This window comes from Zootoca vivipara, chromosome 7 (genome assembly GCF_963506605.1).
Source record: "Zootoca vivipara chromosome 7, rZooViv1.1, whole genome shotgun sequence".
NCBI lineage: Eukaryota > Metazoa > Chordata > Lepidosauria > Squamata > Lacertidae > Zootoca > Zootoca vivipara.
The window spans coordinates 51943357-51967877 of record NC_083282.1 but is presented as its reverse complement, the minus strand read 5'-3'; the positions used below and the strand labels follow the sequence as shown (position 1 = coordinate 51967877).

The window sequence follows — 24521 nt, the reverse complement described above, 5'->3', positions numbered from 1 at the left end:
TGCTGTTGATCCTTTCATTTCACTTTCACTATAGGATCTGCTCTGGACCCACCATAAGTGCTTTGCCTGGCTGGAATGTCCTTAAAAAAATAGAGGCATTTTTGCCATTCAAGTATTTTATTGCTTTTTCACATAAAATAAACATAATTTGAAATATAAGCAACAACAATAGCAGCTAGTCTCTTGCTTGCTTGGATAGAGGAGAATAAGGGAGGTAGCATGGAAAAACATGGCTTTTGGGTAGCTGGCTGGAATGTTGTACAAAACGTTTATTCTGCCTGTTTGTGCTTCTGACTTGCTCCTTTGCTAGGGGGTAAGTATCCTGTCTTTAATTGAGGTAGTGGTGGTGGGGAAACATGTAAACATGAAGCTGGCTGTGTTCCCTTTCCTGGGCAAAAAACCAGCATCAGCATTCAAAGATGCAAATTCTCCGCTTGCACCCACATTGGGGGATGTTTTCATCAGCCAAACCTGCCAGGTGAATGGGGAAGAGAGACAGGGTGTGTGTGTTTTTAAAAGTATGCCAAACTTTTATTAGATCGCCCTAGAAGAGGGAAAGTGGGGGGTAAAGCTAAGTCAGATTCCTATAGACACGTCAACACAGACAGAGAAGAGTTGCGGGTGGGATCACAGTCACACGACCCACTCCACTTAACATTTCCAGTCCAGCATGTGGAGAGGTACAGGTTCCCTATCCCAGATCTAGACATTATGAACCTGGTTGGGTCTGGAAATTTAAGGTGGGTGATACACTGAAGCAGTTATTTGTTAAAATAGTTAAGAGATTTTTGCAGGATTTCAGAATTTGAGCAGCAGAGAAGGTAAAGTTAGTCTTGGTGCTTTGAAGTGCTATACAGGTTGACTCAGTTCCTGACCTTGCACCATTTTCAGATTTTTCTCTGCTAATGTGAGAACTAGAAATTGATTTCTTCTAGAATAAAAACTGGGGTTCTTGGAAAACTAGATACATCATGCTGCAGTGCTCATACAGTACATGAAAAATGCACCCTGTTGCAAGCATTTTCTATGCAGATATTCAAACAACAAAATTCAAATACATTTTATTTCTAAATATTTTTCCTAGATTCCTAACAGGCAGGATTCAAAAACATTGATATGTTGTAAGCACTAGCATATTTTTTGCCCCGCAATCCAGATTTGGTGTCTAGAGAAAACTGGCCGATGATCAGTGACAGAGTGCATCCAGTGTTCTCTGTGTGCATGCTCCCCTGCATCCAGGAGGCATCTGTTGCAATGATAGCATTGCATTTTATGCAATACTACAATGGTAGTACCGATATCTGTTTCCTCCCACCCACCACCCAGCCTTTTCAAGCTTGGAAACATTGATATATATCACAGGTACTGGTAGCTGCATTCTGCTTTTTTTAGTTGAGGCGGAGCAGGGGGGATACGGCAAACATAATATGTTTTGTCCCCAGACAGAAAGAAGGTGAGCAGTGTTGGTGGCTGAATATGGGGTATTTAATAGGGCTTCTGAGTCCCCCCCCCCCAGTTTAGTATTTTCAACTATTTTGTATAATGGCTCTCTTACACTCTTCTGAGGAGCTAACTACATAGCTGCCAAGTTATCCCTTTTTTTAAGGGATTTTCCCTTATGCTGAATAGGCTTCCTCGCGAGAAAAGGGAAAACTTGGCAGCTATGGCTAACTAGCTTCATTTAAAAGGAGTATCGACAGAGACTTTTTCTACAGACCATGTGGTGAATCATAGTCAGTGTTGTACAAATACACGTAACTTCTGTAATCTAACTAAATTATAAGAAAATATGCTACAGTAACTAAGCTAGGCTGAAGATGGCAGGTAAGGAGAAGAAGCTTGAGGCAACTAAACATACTAATCAAAGGACTGTTTCTGCTCCCTTGGACAAGACTAGGATTCACAATAAATGGGTTATTTGAAATGAATATGTATACATAGAATTTGTAAAGCGATGTTTTCAGTAAGATTTCTTACATGGATACAAATAAACTTGAGAGGGCGGGCGGGCAGGGGTTAGGTGGCAGAATTCCCAGATGCTTTAAGTAGCCCTGAGGCACAAAAGCTCGTTTTATAGTATATCAGTTTCATTTCTGCTACAAACTTTGATAGGCATCTCTGTGGAAATTTTGTTCTTCAAAGTTCATGCTTGACTGTGGACATGCCTTTTGTACTGCTACTGCTGGTGGGGGGTGAAAGATTATCTTGCCATTCCCAAGGGTTTCATTGAAAAGGTTTGAAAGTGTATCTAGTCATAGAATAATAGAAACATAGAATTGTAGAGTTGGAAGGGACCCCGAGAGTCATCTAGTCAGTTTCTTGAAATAGGGTGCAGTTCCAAAGTGGATGTTTACACTGATTGTCTTTGCTTAAAATTGAATGAACTAAGAAAAAATGCTGTTTGAATTGTTACTGGTTCTTTAATCATATGACTTTGAAGGTATTCACCATTGTTGTTTTCTCTCCCAGGTTTCTGTACAGACTCTGTGGGCGTATCCTAGAATAGCTCTGTGGCAATGAGCACTTGTTCATTTGAACTTCAGTCAGACATTTGCTTTGTCATCCTGACTCTGCTGATGTTTCTCCCCCCACCCTTGCTCTTTTCTAATATTTCCATTTTTAAAAATTAACTCTAGAATTTGTCATCGTCTTCTTATTGAAAAAGTCAAAGACTGAAACTAACTAGTGCACTCATTTTGTTTATAATATATTCTAATGTATAGAAAAATATGCTTAAAATACATTAAGAGAATGAGATAGCAAGTCTGCTTTTCAGTTTGCATTGCCTTCAGTTAGATTTTAACTGGAACAGACATTGAAACCATTCCAAGTGGCAAAGCTGGGTGATGAAATATGACACATGGAGGGGAGGAGAATTGGCAATGAGCCCTGATGCACAAATAGCCCTTTCCCCTTTGAAGCATATTTAGAAGATGGAAAATAAAAACATTGCCAGCTGTGGGGTTTTCTGTTTTTTTGTTGAGAGAAATATTTTGAGAAATGTTCTGCAATATGTATTGTGTGGCTGCCACCCCCATATCAATATGGAATGATTTTGTTAGCATTTATGCACTTTTCATGTACAGCATGGGGCATCTGAAAGCACCTACATTTTTAATAGGCTGCAGGAAGGTGGTGGGGGGTTGGCTGGTGGGGGGCACTGTGCAGTATGAATTACTTTCTTCTTTTTCACCTCTAGTGAGTTCCATCTCTGGTCAGAACAGAAGGGAAGATATTTCAGTGAAACAAATTAGCATATTTACTGACTGATTTGAACAGGAGTTTCTTGACATATCCCCATTATGAGTTACATAAAGCTCATTTTGTATAGAAGCAGCTAGCAGCTGGTGACATAAAGCATTTGTTTCCACTTAGTGGTTAATGTGACATGCACCTATCCCATACCATTTGACTGAGCTGGCAGTTTTAAATATAGTCCTGTCTTCCTGGTTTACAAAAGTTGTAGTGCAGGATTAGTCAAAGCCTAGATCTCTGATTGCCCAAGCACCTGAAATATGATGTTGTAACTTACAGCTTGGAAATATATTTTTTTCAATAATGTATAACGGCATTATTGATTATGTGCAATATACACTTTCTCTGTGAGCTGAATGGAACTGTGTGGATGAGCTTTTAGGATATTTGTCCAGTGGGAAATTTCTGCAACCCATGCATATCATGTTTATAAAGCATGCATAGAAATCCATTGCTCACTAGCCACTGTTTTCATGTAAAGGTAAAGGGACCCCTAACCATTAGGTCCAGTCATGGATGACTCTTTATTAGCTGAGGGAGCTGGCGTACAGCTTCCGGGTCATGTGGCCAGCATGACAAAGCCGCTTCTGTTGAACCAGAGCAGCGCACATAAACGCTGTTTACCTTCCTGCCAGACCGGTACCTATTTATCTACTTGCATTTTGACATGCTTTCGAACTGCTAGGTTGGCAGGAACAGGGACTGAGCAACGGGAGCTCACCCCGTTGCAGGGATTCGAACTTCCAACCTTCTGATCGGCAAGCCCTAGGCTCTGTGGTTTAACCCACACCGCCACCCGCGTCCTTTTGTTTTCACATAGCTGCCAATAATAATGACAACAGAGCCACCACCTCCTCCTTGTGTGCTTCCTTCACATAACGGTCTGCATTCTAGGAAATCGTATTATCTGAAAAAATCAGGGTAGTACTGGCATGTTCCTTCTGCCTTTTATCCGTTCTCTAAACTTTGTTCATCAAACAAAGAATGCAATGTGTCCAGTCCAGTCTACCCTGTGTACAGTGCCCATATGGAATAATGTCCATAAGGTATAGCAGAGCACTGTGTATTCTTCTCTAAGTGGTCATTCAGCATGCTAGGCTGATACAGGAAAGGGAGGTCTGTGTGTGACCTTAAATCCCCATCCAGCTGTCCCTCTTCAGCTTGGTCAAGAAACCAGCTTTCATGTTATTTGATTGGCAGCTGAATGGGGAGATGGGGGATCACACAGGCTTATTGTTCCATGTAACAGCATGGTATAATGTCTGTGTACATGCTTACACTGCAGAGGTGTGGCAAACTGGGTTTCTGCGTAATTGCTGGTGGTGGATTTGATTATTATTATTTGTTTAAACATATTTTTTGTTAAAGATTTCTTGGTTTACAAAAGTATGTTACATTTTCTACAGATCAGTTTTGTTTGTTGAGACATTAATGTTACCTCAGGAAGGGGGAAAGAGGTGAAGGGGGGGCATAGTGAGTGGGGTTGGGGTCGGGTGGCAATGCTTCTCTTCTGCTTAATGTATGTGTGGGGTTTTGTGCCAGCGTCGCTTGTGCAGGTTCTCTTTATTATTCACTTGTGTTGCTTTGGTGGTGAGTGAGGTTGGAGTTGTCCTAGGGCGTGGCTGTTTGTTTGTGATTGGCTGTAGTGAACTTTGTTTTCATGTGTTAGTGGGGTGGGTGGGTGTTTCTGTATCAGGTTAGCCATATTGATTCGTATGCTGATTCTTGTCGTGTTGGGCTGTGTATGTGATATAGGGGATCCATACCGGGGTGAAGGCATCTTTTTTTATTTGTCCCCGTGTCTATTGCTTAGTTTTTCTAATAAGGCTGTTTCCCCTATTATTTGATACCATTGGTCCATGCTTACTCCTGACAGGTCTCTCCAGTGTCTGGCTATGTTGTTTCTGACTGCTGAGAGTAGGTGGGTTATGAGCTCTTTATGATATCAGTGAGCATTATTTTCTTGGAAGATGTTTAGTAGGGCCAGTTCTGGAGTGACTTCTAATACTTGCATAGTTATTTTGCATATTTCTTGTATGATTGTTGTCCAGAATAGTTGGATTTTGGGGGATTCTCACCACATGTGGAGGTATGTGCCTGTGGATGTGCATCCTCTCCAGCATTTTGGTGAGGTTCCTGGGCATATTAGTGCTAGTCTTGGTGTTAGGTACCATCTGGCTTGAAGTCCACTTCATCAGATACATGAAGTGTAATCCTCAGATGTGTGAAGTATAATTCCCAGTTGGCAGATATATAGATAGATAGATAGATAGATAGATATAGATATAGATGATATAGATATAGATATATACACACACACATATATACATATACACATACATACAGATGAGTGGAAAGGGAAAAAATGTTGAAGTTGAATGGCAATGAAATACAAAAAGTACAAATGTCACACTGTACTTTTTGCATTCCATTGTCAGTTAGCTCCAACTATATCTGCCAACTGAGCATTATACTTTGTATATCTATTGAATACATGTCATGTATCTTATGGACTTAAGGCCACAATAGTTTACGCCAGGCACCCCCAAACTGCGGCCCTCCAGCTGTTTTGGCCTACAACTCCCATGACCCCTAGCTAACAGGACCAGTGGTCGGGGAAGATGGGAATTGTAGTCCAAAACATCTGGCGGGCCGAAGTCTGGGGATGCCTGGTTTACGCCATAATAAATGTGTTACTTTAAAGTCTCATAGTCTTATTTTGCTGCAACAAACTAACAAAGCTATCACTTAGTAAATTACTTCCCCCTTCAGTTTGTGTTCATACTTTTAGAGACTCAAATGTCTTTGTCCAAAACATTCACTATTCTCTTTTTATCCATTTTGTGCCAGCACACTGCTCACTTCATACCCTCAAGACTCACAAGTCCCTTTCACAGGAGCTTTTCACATTCGTGCTATATGTGCAGAGAAGTAACAGTAATATTATGTTGGCTGGCCCTACCTTTGACATTCTGATGATGGACATGATGTCTGCACATCTGCAACAGGGTGCTTATCCATAGGGTGCATATACCCCATCTCCATGGTTGTCTTTGGGGATGGGACCTATAGGCACAATCCCATTCTTCCTCCAAATGTATAGTCTGCACATGGAATGCAATCTTTGAGAAGGGCTTTAGTCACAAATCTGAGAAAGTAATGCTCTCATGTTTTAAATGAGATACATTGTTATTTCATAAAGGGGTTATCCCAATTGTGGTATGGTTAAACCTTTTATTCTCTTTCCAGGAACTTACAAGCAGCCATTGGAGCCTACTATGATTTTGAGAGTCCAAACATCAATGTGCCCTCCATGTCCTTTGTTGAAGATGTGACCATAGGAGAAGGAGAATCCATCCCTCCTGACACTCAGTTTACAAAAACATGGAGGATACAAAACACAGGTAAAGCAACTCTTCTTGTCTTCCTTCTTGCTACTGGTTGATGATTCCCCTCCTACCGGTATTAATAATAATAATAATAATAGATATAATAATGGATATTAATATAATATACTATAATATATAATATAATATAAATACTGTTTTCTTTAAGGTTATTCAGGAGAATTTTCAAAAGCGAATATGCAAGAACGTTTTATTGTTTTTTCCTTAACAATATTTTTCATAGCAGACAGTAACAAGGTAAGAATTGTTTTGTGGGAGTTGAAAATGTTTCTTTGATTTGCATGTGAGTACCAGTGTCTGCAAATTAGCTTGCCATGGCAAGGATCTTTTTCCTCTAGCAAACATAATGATCCTCTGCCCTCAAGGTTGGAGTGTAGGAGATCATCCTTGCCATTGTGCTGCATTACAGAGTTTTTCCAAGTACATGGTGCAATGGAGCTTGGAGTTAGATTGAGTGGGGACTGTCTTTGATCTTACGCTGTTCCTTTGGAAATGCTTGAAGCCCCACTATTTTACTGAATCAGAAATACAGGGTAATGGTGACCACAATTTTTTGCTGGCTAACAAGGCCAGCCAAAATTTATGGATTCATGTTCCTCAGAGCCCTATTCAGACATTCAGCCAAATGTGTGAGAGGCTTGACTGTTAATTACAGTCATTGACAATCCAAGTCTGGTAGTTCTAACATATGTGGCTGAACAATGGGTTTTCCCAGGTCTTTATTTTTATGTACCAAATGCTGGAAATGTGCTATTTTGTTGCATGTCTTAAATGCTGTGTATCCAGAGCTGGAAAGTAATAAAACTTCTGGAGAATTTCAGCACTTTGGTGTGTTAAGCTTCCTGACACATTCGTACTTCAGTGTGAATTACTGAAAATTTTAAGTGATGTAAATATTTTATTAAATGTTCAAGTCAACAGCACAACATATTTTGGCTGCTGTTCTAGAGTTCAGATGAACCCTGGAAGTTGATATAGTTGACACTTTCTTTAGCTGCAATTAGAAACAGATTGGTGAAACTGCTGGGCAAAGGCATAGGCTATCTTGTTTGGTTCAATAATCATTTTGTAAGGATTAGAAAGGAAGAATAAAAAGAAGTGTGGGATATGCTTGATTTTATTTCCCTTGTCTGTTTGGAAAGCAGTTTATGGTGGGGGAGGTAAACACTGAAAGCAATAACAAGGGGACTCTTAAAACATTTTAGCTGCAATAGCCATGTAAAATAGCCTTATCTCAAGAGTTTAAATAATAATACTATGATGAAACTTTGAGAAGGGATGAAATGAGGTGAGATGAACAACCCTTGGCACTAATCTACTGGGATATAATTATGAGAGGGAAATGAGATCTGATGCAAGGAAATAGTTCTGCGAACAAATATTGCAATGACAGGATATAATCTGTATTGTTGACCTATGTATCAGTGCTTTGATTATACACACAACTTTTGTTCGAAATAATTTCCAGTAGAAAAAGTCTTGTCATTATATTTTCACACAAAATGCAGTTTTATCTTTATGGTGTCTGCTATGAGGATTAGACTTGGCATAGTAGAAATAAAATCTCAAACTATTCAGGTATTTCACAGATTCCCAGGTTGGCAGCTGGGGAAAGCAAAGTGTCACCTAGGGAAGAATCAGAAATATTTTAGTTGAAGCTTGAATTTGTTTTATTCTGCATTGTTTTATAGTCTTAAAGTTAAAACTGAGAATTAATACATTATTTTAGAGCTACAGGTTCAATTCATGTGAATATGCTACAGGTCCCCTTCCTTCCCACTTGTATGTTCCCAGTATTTCCTTGTCTGGTGTCCTCCAATCCTACTTTGCCACAGTATCTGAAGTGTCAGATTATTGTTAGTGCTAACCAGAGTGATCATTATTGCCAACCAAAATTGCCCCCAAACTAGTTTTGTTCATGCTAATCACAAAATTAAGTTCATGGTATTTTCCTGGTTTTCCAAATCACTTTGTGCAGTGTCAGAAAGTGATGTTTGAGCCATAGTGCTTACTACTTGGAATCAGTACAGTCATACCTCGGGTTATGGCTGCTTCTGGTAGCTTTTTTCATGTTAAGAATGCAGCAAACCTGGAAGTGTTTACATTCCTGCAGCTGTATCGTGCTTTCGCGCATGCGCAAAAGCGCCGCTCTAGTTACAAACTTTTCAGGGTGCAAATGGCACCCCGGAACGGATTGAGTCCATAACTAGAGGTACCATTGTATTTTTTATTGTTGGACTACTATTCTTAAAACTCAGACTTTGAGAACAACAACAACAACAACAACAACCGCTGGACAATGACCGCTCCCTTTCTCAAGCTCTGGGAGGAAGACCTTTCATTGCCTACAGACAGCCACCCAATCTTAAACAACTCCTCACCCACAATAATACAACCACCAGACTTAACATGGACACTGGTACCAGAGCCTGCAATAAACCCAGATGCCAACTTTGCTGCCACATACACCCAGACAACACCATTACTGGCCCCAACAACATCCAACATACCATCTCAGGACTATTTAATTGCTCATCCTCTAACATTGTGTATGCCATCAAATGCCAACAGTGCCCTTCAGCTCTCTATATTGGACAAACAGGCCAAACCCTACGCCAAAGGATAAATGGACATAAATCTGACATCAGGAACCAGAAGACAGAAAAACCAGTAGGAGAACACTTCAATCTCCCAGGACATTCTATACAAGATCTCAAAGTAGCTGTCTTACTACAAAAGAATTTCAGAAATAGACTGGAAAGAGAAGTTGCTGAATTGCAACTTATCACCAAGCTCAAAACCATGGAGGGACCTGGTTTGAACAGAGATATCGGGTTCTTATCTCATTATACATGATAAGCGATCTTCAGCCATCTCAACCCTTGCTTTTTCATGCAAAACCATTTGCAGTCGTTTGCGGTCATCAACAGCTATCAGTCAGTCAATCACCCATTTCCACCAGCCTTCTGAGTGATCCCCCCTCCCCGTCCCCACCCCTCCCCACCCCTTCTCTACATAAGTGCCTGGAAACTTCCATTTCACTGTATCTGAAGAAGTGTGCATGCACACGAAAGCTCATACCAAAATAAAAACTTAGTTGGTCTTTAAGGTGCTACTGAAGGAATTTTTTTATTTTACTTCGATCCAGACCAACACGGCTACCTACCTGTAACAACAACAACAACAACAGCTTTGTTCAGTGGTTAATGGAAACAGTCATACACCACATAGACTTGCATGCTTTTAAATTCTAGCTGTTGGTATGGTGATTTAAATTCTTCAGACAGCCTTGGGGTTTGTGTGACAATTCATGTTATAATTTGAGCATTATTTTCTTTCTGCTTCTGAAAGTAAGGGTGAATTCAGACACATGTATTTCACAACAAAGCAGCTTTTTCTGAATTGATGAAGATTTAATTCATGTCCCTACCATATATTAACGTGTATGTACCAGTAGTTAATGTGCATAACATAAACATGCCTTTGACTTGCTGCACAGAAGGAACTTTCATCTGTTGCATTGGTGACATGTCATGTTCATGGACATGTGTGTCCGTTCATGATAGGGGTTATGCGCACACACAACAAAGAGTTGCTTTGACATAAGTATACATCCGAGTCAGTCATTACACTTAGCAATGAAGATGTGCAATACAACTTTCTTTTACTAAGCGTTTACAGATGTTTACGCTTGCTTAATGGGACGACACACATTTTAATAATAAATGTGCTATCTGTTAATGACCATGTTGAGTCATTTAAGTAGCTTCTCCATTGACAAATGTTTTAATGTAATCTTCACTGAATCTCAGGGACAGAAGCATGGCCTCCAGGTGTTTGTCTTAAATATGTCGGGGGAGACCAGTTTGGCCATGTGAACATGGTGATGGTCCGATCATTGGAGCCCCAGGAGATTGCAGATGTCAGCGTACAGATGTGCAGCCCTAGTACTGCAGGAATGTATCAAGGACAGTGGCGAATGTGCACTGCTACAGGACTTTATTATGGAGGTAAGTGCCACCTCGTACTTGCAACATTTGAGCAGCCTTCTGTGTTGCTGGGACTGTTGTGAGAATAATATCTGCTAACTATTGCAACTCTACTTGTTAAGAGAATTCCAGAACCGAGTTCTAACAAGTGTTCCTTTCCATATAACATTTTGGATCCCACAAAAAACCCTCACATTGTAGCTATCTTTCAGGAACCAGACAAATGAATGTAAATGTTTCCTTTAAAAGGTGGCAATGGCCACTGGGCCTTTTGAAGTGCTATCTGCTGCTATATGATCCTCCCTGCATTTTGGCAGGTGTGAGACAAGGATCACTGTCAGTGTGTTGCTGAATATTGTTCCCTTAAAGAGGCCACTGCAGCCCCTTTTAGTGGGGCGATGCACAGCATGAATGTTTTATTTTTATTTTTCAAAACTCAGATCCTACCAACCTTCTGAAGAACTCAATATCAATAACAAACTATTTCAAAATATAGAATAACTCCTAAGTTATGGGAAACTTTGCACATCTTAAAAAGTTACCTTTCATGGCAAAGCAGCAACAACCACAAACAAACCCTGAACCCAACAAAAATTCCATGTAATTCCAATACTCTTTTATAATCCGGGACACAAACCATTTCAAGTGTTTGAAAAGTGGCATGTTACAACTTCAGATATTAATTGTTAGGTTGATTCACTTGTCTTTTTTACTGTGTAGCTAACATAGGAGAGATGGAACAAAATATATTGAAAGAACACTGAACAGAAACACTTTAAACTGCAACATTTGTTGTAGTTGTGATTGTTTGCCGATTTTTTCTGTTTGTTTTTTATTTCCTGTTGATGATTGGCATGTTTAACAACTTTCACCCCCAAATGATGGCATTTCTTTCAAGTGAAAGATGTGACTTCCACTGAATTTTCTTTTTTTGGAGTCTCTTTGTATAATTCTTTTAATGCTTGGGAATGACTAGAATAAATACCAAGATTAACAGAAGGTGGCAGTATTTCACTATCTTCAAACTTTCAGAATGCCGAATACTAAAACATTCAGGCTGCCTTTGAGCAAACAACGAGCCCTGTTGTAATACCCCCCATGTATTTGAAATGTGGTCCTTATTGATATTACAAGGATTTGGCATTTTTGTTTCTTATGTTTGATCATAAGCAGCATGCTGTTTGAGAGGTATTGAAATTAAGTAAAATTGCAAATTGTATTTTGTGCTGACCCAGGTTTCTCTTTCACAGACATCATCTGGGTGATCCTCAGTGTGGAAGTTGGAGGACTTTTAGGAGTAACGCAGCAACTGTCATCGTTTGAAACTGAGTTCAACACACAACCACATCGCAAGGTAGAAGGAAACTTTAACCCGTTCGCCTCTCCGCAGAAGAACAGGCAACCAGATGAAAACAACCTAAAAGACCCTGGGGGTTCTGAGCTAGACACAATCAGCAAAAACACGTGGGGGCCTGCTCCTGACCAAATTGAACAAGATCAGACTGAACTGTCACAAAACTCTGTAAATCTCTCCCCCAGCAGTCACTCGAACAACTTATCAGTAGTGACATACAGTAAGGTAGGTGCCCTGGGGGTACAAGAGAACGGGGAGGTAATGAGCCCATGACCTGTATTGTAATGGTCCTTCCTTGCAAATTGCATGACTCCCCCTTGTGCCTCTGTACACTCCGCTTAAAAGGGCCTGCATTTGGCTGTTCATCTTACAAGTCTTTTCACCGAATTAAAAGCAAGCTTAAACAAGACTATTTTCAAATGCTAAAACTATTTTAACATTCTGTTAAAATAACATTCTTCAAATGCTGCTTGCCGGATTTGAGAAGGCAACAATTTACAAAGCTGCTTTTTTAAAGTGCACTTAAAATTGAAAGTATATTAGGTGGTAAGTGCTAAAAATATAGTCAACAAGATTTGGAAGCTAAAATGTATGGATAAGAATATTGATCAGAATGTGTTCCAGGTCTGTGCAGAGTGTGGGGTAGCCAGGTACACTTGCCCTAGGCCTTGGAGGGCTAAGTTGGGGGGGGGGCTTGTTGTTGTTTGACTTTATAACTTTATTCTAAAAAGACTCCCACCCTGGGCCTCAGACAAGCTCTGCATAGACCTGATGTGTTCACTTTTCCCTTTTTGTTTCTACTTTACTTCAAATCATTATGGCTAGATTCACTTGTTGCATTTTGTTCTGATTTCATTGAAAACATTTTGCTGCCTTTTGCATAAAAATATACAGAAACTTGTGGAATCATAGTTTACATAATCCAGTGTGGTGTAGATGGTGTTTGTTTTTCCATTTTCCACATGGCCAGGTCCATTCAACATGTTGTTCAGGGCACTGAGGCAATTGCCAGTTGGTGTAAGGTTTAAAATAGGATGAATAAAATGTGTTGAGCAGCTAAGGTAGAAGGAAGACAGTTGAAGCAGGTACTAGTAGTGTGTGACTAAAGCTACTCTCAAATGGATTGAATAATGGTGAATTCAAGTTATGACGAAGAGAGAACATTTCTTGATGCAAGTGATGATTGTATCTTGGAGCAGTTAGTCATAGAATCAACAAGAGGAGAGCCAGCAATTTAATCCTAAACCATGTCCAGGTTTCTATGTAAGATGTAAGTATTGTTGAAATACATAGGCTGTGGTCACAGTTACTTTCAAAGTCCGTGGAAAGTTGCTCCCAAGCTCCAGTACAGTCACATTTACTTTCACAAGGTGGAACTGCTAAGTTGGTTAAAAGGAAGTTGTGGTGGGAGGATCACATATTTTTACCAGGGTGCAACACCCCACCTCCCCCCAAAGGCCACATTCCTTTTGAGATAATCTGTCAGGAGCAGCGTGTCACTAGTGGCAAGGATCAGAGCTTTGCACTCACACACACACACCATCCATCCATTCAGATATGCATACACTCCATTCACCCATTCATTCTTTCTCACGGTGGCATGGTGCACTTCCTGTAGGAGACACCTGAAACATTTACTAATAGGACATTGAAGACTCAGCTTACTCACAAACCACACTCAAGCAAAATGGCAAATGGAGTAATCCTCTAGAGGCCAGCAGACATATAGGTGACTGGGGAAAATGAGGGGCATGGGAAGCCATCAATGGCTTATACTGTATCCAATATCAGAAGCACAGCCTCTGAATACAGTGATTGGGGGCATTATCAAGTTTATTCAGTACAGAAAAATGAAGTTTTTAGTATTTTGTATTCCTTAGAGGCAAAAAGTAACAACAAAATTGCTTGACAATAAATTCTGCTTTGCAATGCAGGAGTTTTGTTACTGAATGCTAACATTTCAATTACAGATGGAATCCAGTTAGAGCCCTTGCAGTCACAGTAGGGGAGCTGATCCAATAGATCAGGAGTGGCCAACTCCCAAGAGATTGCGATCTACTCAGAGTTAAAAACTGGCAGTGATCTACTGTACCCCCTTTTTGGGGGTTCAGGTCAAAGTTGTTGAGCTTTCTTTAGGAAGGAGGAAGGCCCATTTTGGGGGGGGGGTCGGGCCAAAGTTGTTGAGTTTTTCAGGGAGGAGGTAAAATGTTGAGGTTTTTTAGGGGAGTCACAGTTGTTTAGCTTCTTTGGGGGGAGCCAATGATCTACCAGTGATCTACCACAGATGTCCAGTGATCTACCGGTAGATCACGATCTACCTGTTGGACATGCCTGCAATAGATGTCTCCAATAATAGATGGGGAGGGGATTTTGCAATTTCCTCTCTCCCCTGCAGCCCCCAGTGCCCCTCCCCCAGATTAGTTCCAGAGAGTTCGGGGACCTCTCAGAACCAGGGGGTGGGGAGGTGGCATGGAGGGCTGCAGGGCCAAGAGTGAATTGGCAAAAATCCCTTCCGGCCTATCCTCTTTTAAATGATATATCAACTGAATCAAACACCCTTCTTTGAACTCAAGGGCACCCTATCATTTCAAGCTGAGGGACTAGATAAGCATTTGTTTCTGTGACCTCTCTTACTCTGTACTGTAGTGCTTAATATTTTTTCTGTCAAAGCTTAGTGACTGGTCTGGGACCAGCAAATAAAGCATTATTGAAGATAACCAGATTTTGATTTTATCAGTACTGTAATTTGAATGGGAGACTACTTGAAGCCTTGTGTGTAAGAGAAATACTTTATTAAAACCCACATTTTCACCAAAAAAACCCCACAATCAAATCAATTCCATAAAATTTATGTATGCTTAAGTATAAGATGAAAGTTAAATTTGTACAAATATTTACCATATACGGGAAATTTTCCAAATCTGATCAATATTGCACGTAACATCTCCTTTACATAGTAAATATTTGTCACATTCACTTTTTCCCAATAAACCCAAAATGAAATGGCTTAAGTTTATATAATCTTTTTAAGCTGACATTTTTATGCCTGCTGTGAAATTGCTCAGCAAGAACTTATGGATAATAAAGCATGTTTTAAAAGAAAGTGAGCATGATATATAGAAACTAAAATCTAGCCCCTGGAGCAGGAATTATATTTGCTCTGTGTATTCATTTCAATCTTAAATCTTAAATTTTATTTCTGAAGAATTCCTGCTAGAATCAACTGGCTGAATTCACTGGGTAGTCCCCACTTAAACTGTGTGCTAAGTATAAAGGTTCCCACATTGATAGGTGTCTGTATGCAGCTTAAGGGGACAACTTTAAAATGTGATTTTTCTCTGCCTACCCCCTAGCATTCTGAAGTGGTACAGTACAAAGAGGGAAGTATGTGCTTTTTCTGAACATGTAGATCAGCTCCTTGTTTAAATAGAAGAAAAGATGAATAGTGGGAAAGAGCTTTGAGCTACTGCATTATATTTGTGCAGCATTCTTTGAAGGGGAAAAAACCCCTGTTTGTGTTGAGTTTACATAAGTGATTCAAAAGAGCTTTGGGTAGTTTGGAGAAGCACTGACCAGGAACGGGCCAGGAAGTGATGAGAAATAGAGGACGATTGAGTAGTTCTATCTGAGGCTGCCATCAGTGTAAACTGGAAGACTTCTGTTTTGTCTTGCAGCCATGCATCAAAAGCTGATGCCTTAAAAAATAAACTGTACTTCTATTCATTCAAATTCCACCACAAACAAAATCAAAATAAAGCCAATGATGTTCAACTCCAATCTTTTCTATATTAGAGTGATACCTAAACTTGGAGAGAAGCTTAAGTTATGTTGGAATTACGTTTCCCAGTATCACTACCAACAGTAATGTTGAGTTAAGAGCTGCTTCTTAAAGTTTAATTGGGTAGTGTTGTCATTTTTTTACTAATTGGGAGGCACATCAGGAAGTCAGTAAGAAAACTGCTGGGAAAATTATTTTTATGGAGAAAGTTTTGCACTACTAGAGTAAGCATTCATAGTAGAAGAAGGAGCACTATTTTCCAGATTACTGATTACTTCAGAACCTGTTACCATCCAACCACAGACCACCTAAAGTGAGGGTCACCAACGTGGTCCATACCTGTGCCCTGGTGCTCACAAAAGAACATGGTAGTAGAGCAGATGCTTTGCGTGTAGAAGGTCCCAGGTTCAATCCTTGGCATCTCCAGCTTGGGCTGGGAAGGACTCCCTGCCTGAAACCCTGGAGGACCACTGCCAGTCAATGTTGCCAATACTGGGGCAGCTTTTTATGTTCCTATATTTCTGGAAAGTTTATAAGGCCAACTAAAATATATCAGTCTTGGATTTCGCTTCCCCACCATCCCGGGTGACCTCTTAAGAAAAAAATGCAGTAGCTTCATATTAGTACTTCAGGGGTTCTGGTAAATATATCCATAAATTGCTATTGGGTACTTGGTCTTTCAGAGCCTAAAAACTGAATGTTGTCCTAGCATTTGAAATGTATTGTTCACTGCTATATAGCACACATTTCCTATTAATACTCTATAATCACTGTGCCAGAGGTGAGTTAAGGTAGAAAACAAATATGATGATGCCATTTGTATTTTAGAGGAGATTTATTTGAAGAATGCACTGTTTCAGAATGATGCTTTAGTAGAGTAAAGAGTGGCTGAAACATTGTGGTTTGGAAATGATAGGTTTATATGCCTCTTATTATATATGGTCATAATTTAGAAATTAATTTGTGCCTGTTTTACCTATGGTGGCCAGCTAATGAACAGCCATAATTGAAAACCTGTAGAAGTGTGGCTTATATTAGTGCTGCCTACCTTGGCTTAAGTCATGTGAAGTTGGCTCATTGCAAATAGGCTTTTGAAAGTTCTAGTTACAGGTAGGTAGCCGTATTGGTCTGCCGTAGTCGAAAAAAAATAAAAAAAATTCCTTCCAGTAGCGCCTCAGAGACCAACTGAGTTTGTGTTTGGTACGAGTTTTCGTGTGAAAGTGTGCATGCACACGAAACCTCATACCAATGACAAACTTAGTTTGTCTCTTAAGGTGCTACTGGAAGGATTTTTTTAAAATTTTGTTTAGGCTTTTGAAAGTTTATTGTATGCACGTTTTGGAATTTGATGGTGGTCAACTCTGCCAATACTGCCGATTCTGGCTTGCCACAAAACATGCATGAGGTCTGCAACTCAATATGACATCTTTGGTTGGGGAGACAGAATCAACCTTTAAGCCTAGTGAGCAGTTTTGTTTGTGCATAAACCGTTGGGGCTAGGACTGTTTTTGGTTCATGAACATGAGCTTTAAAGATTTAAAGAGCCATGTAGGGAACTTAATTGCATTGGTATAGCATTCCAGGAGTTCAGTATACTAAACCCCTTGGACGTATTTAATATCCCAAACTGGAACGTCACTTCAATGATTTTGTCAGTGTTTTATGTTTCTCTTTGGGCGCAGTATGACAGGTGGCAAGGGAATATATTTTGACTGTGTAGACACTGAAATGTAGCATTGAAATTCAGAAGAGAATAGATTAAAATGAAATGAATTGTATGACCCTTTGTAAAAAGTGATAAATGGCTTTAGAACATAGGTTGTAGAGGATTTCATACACTTGGGATGTTGTGGTCGTATTGGAACAGACATTGCTTAGTTTACTCCCCTTTCTGAAATTAATTTTTGTCTCTAATTCTTTTCCAGGGTTTTCACGGTCCTTATCCCTTTGGACAGTCTTAAAAACAAAAACGGGTATCGTCGAGAAGAGAATTTGACAAAGAATGGACTTGGGAGGGAGGGGGAGTTCTTATGGCTTATAGAAGATACAACATGAACCCCCTTCTTGGTCTCCATATCCTGAGATAAGAAGAAAACAACAATAACTTAAGACTAGTTGTTTCCAGAAAAAAACAAAACTAAAGTATGCATGTGTGAATGCTGAATTTCAGGAGTGCTGTTCAGTGCTATGAGAGAGAAAAATACACCAATGTTTTGTTTAGAAGTCATTGTCACAGTTAATTAGGTAGCCTAAAAGAAATTTTTTAAAAAAGATTAAAATGGAAAAGCCATCTCTTTTAAAAAGAAATTATTTTGCCTACAGAGAGGTTGTAGTCTGAGCAAATGTTAATTTTTCGTTCCTTGTTCATAACTTTTTAAAAAGGGACAGCGTGCATTTTTATGGAGATGTGCTTGCTATGAAATGGAAGCTTGCTTAGCATTTTCTTGGTTAGTGCAGACGGTATTAATTTCTAGCTTGATCAATATCCAAATCCATAAATTTTAATGTCTCTCCCCCCCTTTTGGTTATTTGCCTTTATTCTGCTTTTGGTATCATTCTTCTGGGCATGGTGTGCATTAGTCATCTGCTAGTTCTTTTCTGTTTGGCAAAGTTGCTCAGACCCATTTTTGCCATTCGTTGTGCAGGGCAAGAATGTCAAGAGGGTAAAAACACTGAGCTGATGCAAGAGGGATGTCTTGTGCTTTGATTGTGGCACATGCTCTTACTTAAATTCCAAAGTTTGCCCTGAACCGTTAGTATATTGAAATATTCCCAGGTTCATTAATGTACGGTAACTGTCTTTGAGACAGCTATGCATGTATATGTCACTTTTGTGCCAAGAAGAAAAATTATTTTCCGGCGTGGTAGAGCACCAATTATTAAATTTCCATGACACTTCTAAGATGTAAATTTCACACCATCTGTTTTATATTGGAATGACCACTTTGAGTCTTCAGTGATAAAAAAATAACTAGCTTGTTGGCAGAGACTAAATTGCTTTGAACGTATGGGAGAAAGAAGAACCATCAGCAGCCATTCACAGCAATTCCTTCTGCTTATCAGCTTGTTTTTTCTCTGAACACTTGGTTTTATAGACGTGTGTGGGGTGTGTGTGTGTGGAATTGTTTAAGATCTAATTGCGTACAGCCCATGAAGAATGATAGCCATATAATTGAGGCCAAGCTGTCCAATTCCATAGAGAATTAGCAGAGCATGGTCTCTTGAAACTCTTGGGTTTTGCATCGGTTTAAGGAGGAGGGGGGTTCTGTCTAATTCAAAAACTTGAACTAGGCCACAGCAGCCATCTGCCAAAGATAGAATAATATGCAATGCCCACTTCCTTTCATCTCACTTAGAAGATCAAACTCCCTGGTCTGAGATAGTGGAAGTATGACTATGTAGATGGGGATAAGGCAAGGTCTGAAGTAACATACTTTGAGCTACCTTGTTGGTTTGATTTGCATACGAGGCCTTTGTATTCTTCTGTATAGCTGACCACAACCCTGCTTCCCATCAGAACATATATTTATATATATAGCACCCAAAGTCTAAATGGATCTGGCTAGGATCCTAGCAGGCAGATGTGTCTTCTAGGCCAGCTGAGCATCTAATTTGATGTTTTCACTTTTGAAGAACTTGTATAATTTTTTTGCATCCCAACTAATTTGAAGAGTATAGTTTATCTATGACCCTAGCCATGAACACTGGGTGAAATGATTGCAAGGGATTCACCTGAGAGGACAAATTATGGGAGTGTAGAAACTATGGAATGCCTTCCTTTAACTTTCCCCCAGCTTGGCTCCCCAAATTCTTATCTTAATCATCACAAGCAGCATATTATTCAGATGCAAAATAAGGTGTAGAAACTGATTATGTATAGCATTAGTCATGATAATTGGTTTTATTTATTTTTCCTGCTCTGGGCAAGCAACTTTCTTGATACGCAAAGAAAAGACTGAGTACACTGTATGGTTTTTTTGAGATGAGTGTGTGTGAGAGAGAGTAATCTCTGGCGGCAACATTGGAAGCCAGTGGAAACAACTGGCAGCTACTAAGCTAAGTTAAAACAGATTCAGTTTTCTCTTTAGACCAAGTTAGGTATTCAGAAACCTCACCATCCAAACTGTCAAACATTGTGGAGACTTTAGTTTTTTCATAGTGCAGAGCAAAAACTGATATTTACTGCCAACTACTGTTCTTTTACAGCAAGTAGGGATGACCATTTCCTGCAAGTCATCTTAAATACTATCTCCTCTTTTGAGTGTTGGTGACTTTTATGAATGAAACAGTTGCTCCACTGAAGAAAGCAGAAATCACAGCCAGGGCCCAGCTTGGTTGCAGTGAAAGTAGTCCTCTTTATTGTCACTAGTTTCTGAGATCTTTCTGGGGATAAACATTCCTCTCTCGGGGGATGATCTCTATATAAATAGTTACAAAGGGCTCATGCCTGTTTGCAGGTATTTTGATTTGAGTGATAATCCCTTCAGTGATGACAATGGGAGGATGTTTAAAATGCTCACTGTTTTGTGTCTCGTTTCTTTTCTCGAATATTCTTCTCTATACAATACCTCCTATATTGCTCATGGAGCTTCTTGGAACTCTTGATTTTAAATTCATTAGTTTTTTAAGGCATTTTTGATGATTTTGGAGCCATTGAAATGGCTGAAGCCAAAATCATGTTTGCTTGGGAGCAGCACTTTCAGACAGCTAAGGAGGGCCAGACATTTTTGTGCCTAAGCATAAAGGTTTGATTTTCACAAATGCATAATCCTAACCTCATAATTATCAGGGGACGCTGCCACCTTTCCCCCCTCCTCAACAGATGGGAAGCAGAAACACAGTAGATGTAGCTTTACATAACATGGAGGTGTAGTAATGGGGGGTGGCTGCACCTGCAGAATAGCTGAATGTCATAAAGGCACAACCCCTTTGTGAGAGAAAGGTGGCAATGCTAACCAGTGCCTAGGTTTAACACACAACACTTCTGTACAGATAAAATCACATGTAGGGCAAACAGTGTAGACTGCTGAGTTTGGAAGTGGCATGGGTATTTAGATTGCTTTGTTGCAATTACAGGGATCGGAGAGCCAACTCATAGCTTTAAAATGCACATATTGGCAACACTCTTGCCCACTTCAAATATTATTGTGTATATGCCTCTCGTTCCCTCTTGCATGATCTGTAAAAATACGTTGTGAATAAAATAACCCTTTTTACCAAAGTGATACTGCTTGGACATGGAGGAAGCTAAGCATTGCTTGACCCATATCCCTGTTCCTGAAATGTGACTGATTCTTGCTCCCCCAAATTTAGCTTGCTTCATGTAACAAGTGTTGTTGGCTCTGGCCATTTCCCTAGTGGTTCTCATTCTGGAAGAAATGATGGATTCCTGAGGAGGAGGAAGTAATTTTAATTTAACAAAGGGAAGTTTGAATTTCTCATTTGTTTGCAGCGTTCTTTTTTTATTTTTATTTTAATGCAGATTAAACTGTAACCCAAGCTGTTGGGTTTGAAAATGTGCTGGCAACCTCTGCATCTGAAAATGTGACTGTGCCTGGGAGGCAAGAGCACCCAGTCTTCTCACTAGGAAACTGAGCTGGCTTTGAGCCTTGGTGGGTGCAAGTAAGCTCTGTCTCTGGGGATGGGTGCTAAGCCTGCACTGTCAGGCTGGGCCTATGTTGTTGCTCCTATTTGGGGCAGGTGGAAGGTGTATCCTAAGGCCTCAGGGATTTGGGAATGTGTATTCATCCCACCCCCCAGCTGCAGATGAGTGTCTCTTGAATCTCTATAGGTACAATTGTAGCCAGAGAAGCCTGGGGCTAAGAAATGCACGCTGTCCCATGTCTGGGTTTTCATTGTTTTTTCTCTTGTGTGAGTGAGTGGTTGATTCTGCAGCCTGTCTTTATTCTCTCTGGGGGGAGTGCATGTGTAGAGCAGGATGTGTGTTGCTTCATTGAGTCTGGGAAGAATCCTGTAATAGCACATTGTGGGGGAAAACAAAGATGCTTTTTCCTTATTGTATAAATGAATATTTGTATGATTAAATTAACACAAAACAATCTTATACTTGAGTTTTTATTGAATGACCAAAGCTTGAACCCACAGTGCCTTTTCATGGTTTAAATGGTTCCCACTTTGCTTTCCTTCTTTCCCATTTGTTGGAGAGTATCATGCAAGCCAGAACTGAGCTGAAAACTCTGTGCTTAATAAATGAAATAAAATGAATTTTGGTTAGGGTGCTGTCTTGTGCCTTCATAGAATCATAGAACTGGAATTGGAAGGAATTCCAAGGATGTATAGCCCATCCCCTACAGTGCAGGAATCACAGCCAAAGAATCACTGACAAATTGCCATCCAATATGCTTAAAAACCTCCAATGAAGATGCACCTGCCACCCTCCAAGGTAGTCCATTCCCCTGTCGAACAGCTCTTAGCTTCATAAAGTTCTTCCTAATGTTTAGCCAGAATCTCCTTTTTTAAAAAAATTGAAACTATTGTTTCAGGAGGAGCAGCAAATAAGTTTGCCCCGTCCTCCATATGACAGCCCTTGAGATATTTGTAGATATCTAGCATATCACCTCTCGGTCTTCTGTTATTTAGGCTAAACACACCCAGGTGTGACAACCGTTCCTCATAAGGCTTGGTTTCCAGACCCTTTAACACCTTCTGCACACATTCCAGCTTGTTCTGACTTGAAGATCAAAGTCAGGGGCTTGTTAAGTTGGCACTGACAGCAAGGGGCACACTTCAGTGTTCAAATTCTTCCTTTGTAGGCACATTCATTACCTGATCAACACTTGACACTGCATATGATGTCAGGGAATGGGTATGATTTGGGGAAAACATCTTCACAGGATTAATTTGGCCCACTGTGCTGGAGGTTCCCCACTGGCAACATAGCACATGGTTCTCACTGTTTGTTTGTATACACACAAACAGCCTTTCTCTCCACCACCCCCTCCCAAAATTGCAACACATACAAGTGCCATGAAGCACTTGCATTTAAAAAATCTATGTTGAAACTGATTTCAGCATAAATTAACCTTTTGGATTAGAAATTACATTTCTGGAGAAAGTGATGAATTTTTAGCGAATCCTTGAAGAACCACCTTGAATGGAATTAGGCACGTCCCTGTTCAATGACTGTGTCACACATTTCCACATGTAATTGACAGGAGACTCGGGCCAGGCATGACTCCCTTGTACAGCTACTGTACTTAACTTTTCGAAAAGGCTGCTCCTTTAGAGCGTGTGATACTAGTATACATAATGTGATCATTGGGGAAGGGCTGTAACCCTTCAGATCTAATGCCTGATCCCTAGCATCTCCAGGTAGAGGTGAGAGATAGACCCTTACCTGAAGCCCCAGAGAGACATTGGCAATCACTGAAGAATAGGTTTCCCAAACTGTTGCCAATGAACTACCAGTGGTCCATGAGCTTTCTTCACGTGGTGTGTGGATTTGTACTCCTCACACTGAGTATGCATACTGATTTTTAATTGTGTTTTATTGCTTTCATTTCATATATTGTATTTTATTGTACTGTATTGCAATGTGAATTCTATGGAATTAGAATTGCTACGACATACAGAAATATCTTTAAGTGCTCTGCCAAGACCCTTAGCCATTCTCAAGTGGTCTGCTGAGAGGGAAGCCTGGGAACAGATGATGTAGATCTGGGGTCTCCAAACTAAGGCCCGGGGGCCGGATGCGGCCCAATCGCCTTCTCAATCCGGCCCGCGGACGGTCTGGGAATCAGCATGTTTTTACATGAGTAGAATGTGTCCTTTTATTTAAAATGCATCTCTGGGTTATTTGTGGGGCATAGGAATTCGTTTATATTTCCCCCCAAAATATAGTCGGCCCCCCACAAGGGGTCCGGACAGTGGACCGGCCTCCTGCTGAAAACGTTTGCTGACCCCTGATAGATAGTACTGAGATGGATAATTCAGCAGCCTCACTCAGCCTACCTTCCTATTATAAAAAGTATTTTTTTTACAATCGCCTAGATTTGGCTATTTTGTCAGGGAACTGATATCCCTCCCAAATGTATTTTAAATGTGTGGTGGTTGGATTGTTTGAGATTTCTGCTTTCTCTTCCTTCACATCTACTTGTTGTTTACTTTTGAGGTTGTTTGCCATTGGGGCTGAGACCTGTCAGGAGCTCATCAAGGCAAGGCAATCAGCTCACACCTTCATTATAATGCTATCTTTGAAGCAAGCAAATAAATTCTGCCATCATTATGATGCACTCATTATAAATGAAGCAATGTGCCATGACTTTTTACGTGGTATATGCCATGGGTGTGGTGCAGCAGTCGGAGGCCAAGTCAAATAGTTGTAGAGTTGAACAATGTAAGAACTTTTGCAAACACCTGAGAAAATTTAAATATCAAAATATGGTTCATTCAGTTTTCCGCTTCAAGCAACTTAATGATTGATGCCACCCATGGAGAGGAAGAAATTTAATGTAGCTGGCCTGTATATCTGTTCCTAGAGTTACCTGTGCCAAAATCCAGAACATTGATCCATAAGCAAAGCTTATGCATCCTACAACTTCAATAAGATTTTTTAAAAGCACTGATCTATAAAATTGAGGCTTGCTTTAGATGGTAATTACAGATAAGAACCGTTCAAAAGCAAGGTTCCTCTTTCAAGACAACCTGGACTGTGCAGCTCTGATAACTGAACAGAATACATTCCCAGTAGCTATTGTAGAGGAGCCCTGTTTCTGCAG

General features: G+C 40.1%; 1 protein-coding gene across 1 annotated transcript in view; it reads left to right on the top strand.

The window, feature by feature from the left end:
- Positions 1 to 21842, top strand: part of ILRUN (inflammation and lipid regulator with UBA-like and NBR1-like domains) — a 29584-nt gene extending 7742 nt beyond the window's left edge. Inside the window, exons 2-5 of the mRNA XM_035122274.2 lie at positions 6505 to 6659; positions 10475 to 10672; positions 11902 to 12230; positions 17709 to 21842. Of these exons, the coding sequence (XP_034978165.1) occupies positions 6505 to 6659; positions 10475 to 10672; positions 11902 to 12230; positions 17709 to 17744 (718 nt within the window). The 3' untranslated portion in view covers positions 17745 to 21842. The remainder of the gene's footprint in view (positions 1 to 6504; positions 6660 to 10474; positions 10673 to 11901; positions 12231 to 17708) is intronic.
- The last annotated feature ends 2679 nt before the right edge of the window (positions 21843 to 24521 follow it).